This window comes from Cebus imitator, unplaced genomic scaffold, assembly GCF_001604975.1.
Source record: "Cebus imitator isolate Cc_AM_T3 unplaced genomic scaffold, Cebus_imitator-1.0 Scaffold285, whole genome shotgun sequence".
Lineage (NCBI taxonomy): Eukaryota > Metazoa > Chordata > Mammalia > Primates > Cebidae > Cebus > Cebus imitator.
The window spans coordinates 1,075,460-1,084,693 of record NW_016107600.1 but is presented as its reverse complement, the minus strand read 5'-3'; the positions used below and the strand labels follow the sequence as shown (position 1 = coordinate 1,084,693).

The following is a 9,234-nucleotide window of genomic DNA, read 5'->3' as shown; positions in this document are numbered from 1 at the left end:
AAAAAAAAAAAAAAAAAAAAAATCCCAGTTTCTAGCTGGGGGCGGTGGCTCATGCCGGGAATCCCAATACTTTGGAAGGCCGAGGCAGGTGGATGGCTTGAGCTCAGGAGTTCAAGACCAGCCTGGGCAACATGGCAAAATCCTGTCTCTACAAAAAGTAACAAAAATAAGCCAGGTGTGGTGGCACATGCCTGTAGACCAAGCTACTGAGGAGACAGGTGAAAGGATCACTTAAGCCTGGTAGGCAGAGGTTGCACTGAACCAACATCGCATCACTGCACTCCAGCCTGGGTGACAGAGCGACCCGTCTCACACACACACACACACACACATACAAAAAACAAAGGAAAAATTCCAGTTTCATTTCTCACCAATGAAACCAACTCCATATTACAAATCTGAAAAGGCTTAATTTTCCTGAATTTTGCTATTCTTTTAATAGAATAATAACACATAATCAGGACCTCATAAGTCATTCGGAAACATCATATTTTTCTATTCTATATAACATTTTGAATACCCTGCTACAAAGTGACAAGTTGTTAAAGAGCATGTCAAATTTCCATGTAACCCAAATATGGTAATTCAAAAAAAAATAATTTAACTCAGCTACTAAGGAACCCATATACATTTTGGCCTCTTCAGTCCATGTAGTGCATCTTCCCCTCCCACTCTGCTACAACTGCTGTGAACCAAAAGATCACTGCTGCTTAGCAGTTTCTATTTTTGCTCACAGACCACAAGAAAAGTCAAAGCTAGGGGAAGGAAAATATGAACTCAGGGAACCTTTTACCCCCACCCCCACTGGAAGCCTTAACAGCTTCACTTAATTCTAGTCTTACTAAATATAGAACACAGTCCTTCTGTCCCCAGAATCGCCCTCCCCCCATTCTCAGCATGAGCCTGAGGGCTTACCTCCAACATGACCACGCAGATCTGTTTGACACACTCAATGATGGATTGCGGAATGCCAGCAATAGTGATGGCCCGCTCAGTTGAGTTGGGTAACATATCCCCTGCCACCTGGACCTGAGCCCCTGTACTCTTTGGAGTAAAAAGAAATTCAGAATCAGAGAAAAACAGCTCATGCTCTTCCAATTCCTCCCAGCAGCAATTTCAGAGTCTAAAACTCTAGCGGATATTTATCCCATTTCCCATCTTCCCTTTTTGTTTTTTTGTCCTAGTCCTCCCTTCTTCCAGATAGAACTGTTTAATGAATTGGAGTTAAAAATAAATTAGCCACTGAAAGACAAGAATAAGCCTGAATAAAAGCCTAAATTTAACCTACTCTCAAGCAAAAGGTCCTTCTAGACAGCTTCCTCTCAACTAATGATAGTTCTCTGGGCAAAGCAAAAGCGCCACAAATATCACCCACCTTTCATTATCTTACTGAATAAATATCTTCTACATCAAGTCCATTCTATGTGCCAGGTACCATGCCAAGTGCTCAGAATACAGCAATTAACAAAATTAAGATCTCTGTTGTCATGCCATGTACAACAGGCTCCCCAAAACTCAAATGAGAAGCTATGGACTTTCATTCCAACACCAAATTCAATAACCTGTAGACACAATTAAGATCTTCCCTAATTGTAACTTCCATAAACAGGAAGTAGGAGCCAGGCACGGTGGCTCACACCTGTAATTTGAGCACTCTGGGAGACCAGGACAGTCTAATCTCTGGAGCTCAGCCTGGGCAAAACAGTGAGACCCCTGTCTCTACAACAAAAATACAAAAATCAGCTGGGCATCATGAGTGCGCCTATGGTCCCAGCTACTCAGGAGGCTTGAGGTGGAAGGATCATCTGAGCCCAGGAAGTCAAGGCTGCAGTAAGCCATGATCATGATTATGCCCTGCACTTCAGCCTGTGAGAGTGAGATCCTGTCTCAAAAAAAACGGGGCGGGGGGTGGGGGCGCTCACGCCTCTAATCCCAGCACTCTGGGAGGCCAAGGCAGGTGGATCACCTGAGGTCGAAGTTTGAGACCAGCCTGACCAACACAGAAAAACCCCATTTCTGTAAAAATTACAAAAACTAGTCATGTGTAGCGGTGTAAGCCTATAATCCCAGCTTCTCTGGAGGCTGAGATGAGAGGATCGCCTGAGCCTGGGAAGGCTGACGTTTTGCTACAATGAGCCAAGATTGAGCCACTGCACTATAGCCTGGGGTGACAGGAGAAAAAAAAAAAGGAAACTGTTGCTACTGTATCTGTTATCTTGAGACATGAAAATGTTGCCAAAAAAAATAAATGGACACTTGTTATATGTAATACTTGAAAATTATGATTAACTTTCTCATGCTGATTAAAATCTATGAATTATGCAAAATAATCCTATTGCATGATAGTTTTATTTTCAATACAATCACATTGTAATCCTCTGGAACTGTAATTTTAATAGAAATCTTCATTTCATTGCTAACTTTTCCTAGCCATACAAAGAGCCAATTTGGAACAAATAGTTATCATTTCTAAAAGGAGCATGAGTCACTAACCTCTCGTATTTCCTTGATCTTGCAACCACCTTTTCCAATGAGAGAGCCACACTGACTAGCAGGAACCACCAGCCTCAGGGTGACCGGGGGTCTACTGGCAGCTGTGCTATTGGTCATAGAGCTGCTTATGTCCTACAGAAAGAAAGAACACCAGAAGGATAAGCAGGTCCTTGGAAATGAGTAACTGCCATTCAAGAACCACTTACCCATGATCTTATAAGGACATGTGAGGTCATAACCCACCACAGACAATGGTTCAAATTATTTTTGATGTAAAGATAAAAACTTTACATCAAAAATGTAAAGTTTATCTGTAACTATTTTTGATAAACTCTCAAACTATTTTTGATGTAAAGATAAAAACTCTTGAAAAACTCCTCAGAATTAGCCACAAATATATTTTCCTTTACCCCGGGGGAATGTACTTGGTAGGGAGAAAAGTGATAAGTTTTGCAATTACACCTAGCCAGGCAATGAGCAACAAAACTTGACATCAAAATTAAATCAAATACAGCTAGGCACAGTAGCTCACACTTGTAATCCCAGCACTTTGGGTAGCCGAAGCAGGTGGATCATTTCAGGTCAAGGAGTTTGAGACCAGCCTGGCCAATATACTGAGACCCCATCTCTACTAAAAACACAAAAATCAGCTGAGTGTGGTGGCTCATGACTATAATCCCAGCTACTCGGGAGGATGCCACGGGAGAATTGCTTGAACTTGGGAGGCACAGGTTGCACTGAGCCGAGACTGCACCACTGCACTCCAGCCTGGGTGACAGAGCAAGACTCCATCCCCCCGCCACCAAAAAAAAAAAAAAAAAAAAAAGCCATAGATTTGAAATGAAAAAACTGTATTAGTTCAAAGCCTAAAGTATTTCCCATAAATATATATTGTATCCAGAAAGTCACGGTTTAAACCTAAATTTAGCCTTGTGAAGATTAAGTGGTTTACATATCACTTAATAACTTGAGACCTGGAAACCAACTGCTTAAGCAGTTAAGACCCCTAAAGTCAAGGACAAGTTTATTACTTGGTTAAGGAATAAACAATTCATACTCTAGCTTTCTAGATTTGTCAAAAATTAAAAAAAAAAAATTCAATAAAGACCAGGCACAGTGCCTCACGCCTATAATCCCAGCACTTTGGGAGGCTGAGACAGGAGGATTGCTTGAGCCCAGGAGTTCAAGACCAGACTGGGTAACATAGGAAGGCTCAGTCTCCACAAAACCTGCAAAAATTAGCCAGACATGGTGGTTCGTGCCTGTAGTCCCAGCTTCTGGGGAAGCGTAAGTGGGATGACTGCTTCAGCCCAGGCAATTAAGGTTGAAGTGAGCCATGACAACACAACTGTACTCCAGCCTAGCTAACAGAGCAAGACCTTGGCTCAAAAAATAATTTAAAAAATAGTGGCCCACATCTGTAATCCCAACAGTTTGGAAGACAAGAGGAACACTTGAGGGCAGGAGTTTGAGACCAACCCAGGAAACGTAACAAGCTCCCATATCAACAACAACAACAAAAAGATTTCTAAAAAATTACCTTGCACCTGTAGCCCCAGCTATTCAGGAAGCTAAGGCAAAAGATCACTTGAGCCTGGGAGGATGCAGTGAGCTACGAGTATACCACTGCACTCTAGCCTGGGTGACAGAGCACAACTCTGCCTCAAACAACAAGAACAACAAAAAACTATTGACGTATAAAAAAGAACAGAACTAGTTCAAGTTCATTCTTGTTAAAGAAAAAAACTAAAACGTGTGTTTCCTAAATGTTTTTTAAGCCATGAGTTCTGGACTTAATAGAGTCCTGGGGGTCAAAAGATAACATTTCTAATTTTGGCAAGGGTAAGATTTCAGACACCATTAAGTACCAACCACTAAAGGAGCAGCACTCCTCTGCCTGTGGTATCAATTGCACAATTAGCTGCATTACTGCAGAAGGGGGAAAGGGAGAGACTGAACACAAGACCTAGGACAATAGGTTAGCCTCTGAAGGTTGGTGGGGGAAAAACAACTTCCTCTTGAAACGACCTCTGCTAAGTATTATCCAAGTCTCTCCCAACGAGTATAATTTTGACACAATGTTAGCAGATTGACTTTTTAACCTAAGACCATCAGAATTGAAAGATTGTGTTTACAGTGTTAGGTAAACCATATTAGTTTGGTATACTCAAGCCTTTCACCAAAGCATTGGCATACCTTCAACAGATGATTTTCACGCAAATTATTTACACTAAGTCCATGGCAAAATTTGAACAGTTTTGACGATTCAATTGACTTTTTTTTTTTTTGAGACAGAGTCTCGCTCTGTCACCAGGCTGGAGTGCAGTGGCGTGATCTCAGCTCCCTGCAACCTCCACCTCCCGGGTTCAAGCAATTCTCCTGCCTCAGCCGCCCAAGTAGCTGGGACTACAGACGTACACCACCACGCCCAGCTAATTTTTGTATTTTTTTTTTTAGTAGAGACAGGGTTTCACTATGTTGACCAGATGGTTTCGATCTCTTGGCCTCATGATCCGCCTGCCTCGGCGGCCCAAAGTGCTTGAATTACAGGCATGAGCCACTGTGCCCAGCCTCAAGTGACTTCTTTAAAGTATAAATCGTCAAATTTTGTGGGAGGCTGCAGGAAGCTAAGGACCCATTAACAGAGTATTCTGGTCCAGTTTGTCCCTGAATTTAAAAAGCTTAGAAAACCAACAAGCTCTCTGGAAGCACTTAAAAATGAAGGATGATGGAATGGGAGAAAACAAACCTCTTCCAGTTTGTCAATGATCATAGCAAAGGCTTTGAAGATGGCATTAGTGGGTCCAGCCAAAGTGATAATTCTCTCAGGACAATTCCCTTCTGAGATGTTGATACGTGCACCACTCTAGATAGGAAACAAGAGCCAAAAGATGTTAAACAGACAAAGAAGATCTGAGTATGTACAGGATGTATAGCACCCTGTAAGAAGGACAAGGAGCTGCCAATGTACACAATCCTGATGCAAGGCAAAGTCAGCATCATTTCAAACACTCCTCCACGTCTATCCTCAAATATAGCCTACAGGAGCTGCCGTAAGTCTTGAATGAATTCTATGACTTGTCAAAACCACACTTCCCAAATAAAAAACAAACAAAAAAACTGCACTTTCCAGATTATCATTACAAATAACCAAGCAGAAAAAAATACAGGTTTCCCTTACTGAGAACATTTTTTTTTTTTTTTTTTTTAATAAAAAACAGGGTTTCACCATGTTGGTCAGGCTAGTCTTGAACTCCCAACCTCAAGTGATCCGCCTGCCTTGGCCTCCAAAGTGCTTGGATTACAGGCATGAGCCACCATGCCCGGCCAAGAGCTTCTTCCCTCTAACTTCTGAAAAAGAATTTTCACTTGTTTTAAAGGTTTTTCACTTCCCAAAGTTAACAATCTCAAGTCTTTCATAACTTACCTCTTCGCGCATCTTCTTAACTGATTCTCCTTTCTGTAAAAGGAAAAGTCAAGCATGAGCTCCAACTGCTATTTCAATCCAGAATGACTAAATGGTAATTAGAGTCGAAGTGAAATTGTCTTACCTTTCCGATGATACTGCCAACTTCCTGCAATGGAGAAAACTAATTATCAGTTAAGAGGAAACTCACAAGTGTTCCTTTTTAAAGATATTTTATTTTTCCTTTTTCTCCGCATTCTAATGAAGTATTCATTATGAAAAGGAACTTTATCCAGCCAACCAACTATCTATGCTAATTATTACCCCAAAAGAATGAGTTTTGAAGATTTATTGGGGGGAGGGGACTTGCTATAAGCAATCTCCATGAGAAAATTCTTACCTTCCAGATTGAGACAGTTTTTGGCTCCAGCCTCTAATTAAGCCTTTCCTGCTCAGTGGAGCTTCCTAGTAAAGTCTGTCCATTTTCCCACTACACTCCATTAGGGAAATATGCTAAAGCCAGATGCCCCACAGTGCTAATCTGATGAGCTCCAAGATGCATGTCTGCTCTTCCTGGCCCCTCCCCTAGCAGTTACTATGACCCAATTTCCCAAGCTGGAGCATACCTTTCCATGCATAAGTAGCCGGATGGTGAGAGTGACATTTAATCCACCTTCAATCACACCGGTGTCCATGTCGAGCAGTGTTCTGGGGAGCTGGACTCTGGGGAGTGGTCAAGTCTTTGGTCACTGGTAGGGGGTAAAAGCCAAAAACTAAAATGCAAACATGACCAAAATTAGAAGAGGAAAACAAAAGGGTTATTATTTCCCAAGTTATCTTCACCTTATCAATATTTTCTACTTTACACTTTTCCTTAAATGTCAGTATGTCAGACTTATAAACACACCAAGCACAACTGCATGACAACATTTACAGCTCAAGTTCTGTTACAGAGTGTAGAAGGCAACTCTCCAGTTCCTCTCATTAATGACAGAGTTTCCGCTGACTCTGGGGACGAGGAAGGTTCCTTCAATTGGCAATGGTTCTAAGGGAACTGCTGAACGTGCACCACTTGTCCTTCAGCAAAAAAAGCTTCAAAGAATTCAGAAACACCTGGAAATCATGAGAGCAAACCTCTAACTACAGTGAGGGCAAATAACCTTTTGTTTCCCTGCTGGGGAGCATGCTGTTGAAGTTGAAATCGAAAGAGAGCACATGTAAATTTTCTTAGTAGTAGCAATTTCTAGGTAAGGAAATTGAGATGTATCCCACATTACCAATTTCAAACGTTGATGGCTAACACCAAATGGTTTCTAGAAGATTTAGATCAACACAATCACTGAAAAGGCATTGTCTGAGATGCCTTCCATGCAGGGTGGGGTTCCACATTCCCTTCTGGAAAATAACTCAATACATTGAGTACACTTGAATCCTTTTCTCCTATTCCTCCTTCCAGCCCATCTTGACAGTAACTCAGATTTGAGATGTTTTCCTTGCTTTTGTGTTTGCCACCCAGTTTTTATTTCAAGTCTATTAAATCTTAAATTTCCTTCCAAGGAAATCAATGTAAAACTGGCATTGCTAAAATTTCTGTTTTTAGGAACAGCAGCAATGTGCCTTTCCTATATAGGATGGCCTTTTTCCCACCTATGAAACAATTCCTAACATTGTTCCTAACATTTCTGCTTTGGAATAACTAGATATGTGTAGAAAAAAAAATTTGTTTTTTGGATATGCCTTCGCCTTCAATACCTCCTTTATCTTTAAAAAGGACCTCTCTCCCAAGTTGTAGAATGTCCCCAATGACATTTTAAGTATCCATACTTTTAAAACTCAACATGTCATCTCTCTCCTCCCACAGCTAGATTTCCTCCTTCACAAAACCAGCCACTGTGTTAACTTTCCTCTAACACAAAAGCCCATACCCTAAATATCTTAGGTGCTTAAGTGGCTGTCACACCATTCTGTATATGGCAAACTGTCCTCTGGCTACTCCAAGAATGTGATTATATAAGTGCATCCCCAAAGCACATCATTTCCCTATTTTCAGATTACAACTAATTGCTGGCAAAATCCCAGAATTCAACACTTTTCACTTATGGAAAACCAGTGCTTGGTGAGGAAAGAAGCATTAGGTGTACAAGAATGGCTTTCTTTTTTAAATAAGATATGGTAAAAATCTGGCAATTTAATTCCTTACCCCCTTGCAGATTTAATAAGAAGCCCTTTACAAATATCACAATAACGCAACTTCGAAAAGGGAAAAAAAAACCCAAAAAACAAAAAATCCAGGAAACCTATTTGAAGCCATTTCTTTAGGTAAAGTACAAAGATGCATGTCTAACTCCAAACCATCTTAGTAATCCAACAAATCTGTCGAATTTCTCTCCCGACTTGGTCAAGACAAATGTATCCCATTCCAGCAATCCATCTGCTAATACTGCTGTCCAATACCCCTTCTATAAATAGCTCGGTCTGGGTCTACATCGGCAGGCATTTTGTAATTTAAAAATTCGTTACCACGAAAAACGTCCTGATTAACTCGGCAACTGGGAGCCCATCTACTCTTTAGTTAACTCCGCAGACCCCTCTCCCCTCGGTCATCCAAGCATTTTCTACTTAAGATAAAAAAACCCCCCCTTCCCTCGACAAGAAAGAAGAGGGGGGGAAAAAATAAACGGTTCGGTCGGGGGGGGGCGCTGCGATCCAGGGGGAGGGGCCGGACTAGTAGCGCCTCCTCGTGTGGCTGCGCCAGCGCCTGACCCCCGCGGGGAGCCGCGCTCACCCGCCCGGCCAGCAAGCCGGCCATCGCCTTCCCCCACCCCCCACAACCAACAAATCCACCGCTGCCCCCCCCTACCGCGCGCGCGCCCTCCCTGACTCCTGCGCAGCCGCCACCGGGAAAAGGCGGGGGGAGGGGGTAGGCCTTGCGCGAGGCCTACTAGGCCGCGCCAGAGCCAGGGCCTCGCGTGAATGACCGGCCAGGCACAGTGAGGTGGTAGGCGCTCACGCGGGACTACGCAAGACCGGGGCCCGTGACCAGGACCCGAGCCCGCTAAGAAGGCAGGAGTGGAAATTGTAACCATAGCCGGGGACGCAGGGGAAATTTTTAGGCTTACCTGCAGGCGCGAGGCGACTGAGGGGAAAAGGGGAGCGGGCGGGAAGGGGAAGGGCGGGAGGCCGGGGGCGGAACAATAGGGGCGGGGGATTCTACAGCAATGCTTACTAGTTTTCAAGGATTTCTTCTGCTTCACCTTTGGGTCTAGAAGGAAGGAAGGGGGGGGGGGGGGGGAGGAGGAGGAAGGGAGGGAAAGGAGAGGAGCAGGGAGGGAAGG

General features: G+C 43.1%; 1 protein-coding gene across 28 annotated transcripts in view; it reads right to left on the bottom strand.

Moving 5' to 3' along the window:
* PCBP2 (poly(rC) binding protein 2) overlaps positions 1 to 9,106 on the bottom strand; it is a 32,391-nt gene extending 23,285 nt beyond the window's left edge. For 24 of the 28 annotated variants that reach the window (XM_017501831.2, XM_017501832.2, XM_017501801.2 and 21 more), the window contains exons 1-7: positions 9,019 to 9,100; positions 6,526 to 6,672; positions 6,045 to 6,068; positions 5,921 to 5,953; positions 5,243 to 5,359; positions 2,494 to 2,625; positions 916 to 1,044 (exon numbers count right to left, since the gene is read on the bottom strand). In XM_017501831.2, the coding sequence (XP_017357320.1) occupies positions 916 to 1,044; positions 2,494 to 2,625; positions 5,243 to 5,359; positions 5,921 to 5,953; positions 6,045 to 6,068; positions 6,526 to 6,594 (504 nt within the window). In that variant the 5' untranslated portion in view covers positions 6,595 to 6,672; positions 9,019 to 9,100. Of the gene's footprint in view, positions 1 to 915; positions 1,045 to 2,493; positions 2,626 to 5,242; positions 5,360 to 5,920; positions 5,954 to 6,044; positions 6,069 to 6,525; positions 6,675 to 8,419; positions 8,548 to 9,018 lie in introns of those variants that run through there. The other 4 variants (XM_017501839.1, XM_017501840.2, XM_017501802.2 and 1 more) reach the window with 4 other exon arrangements.
* Between the last annotated feature and the right edge of the window lie 128 nt (positions 9,107 to 9,234).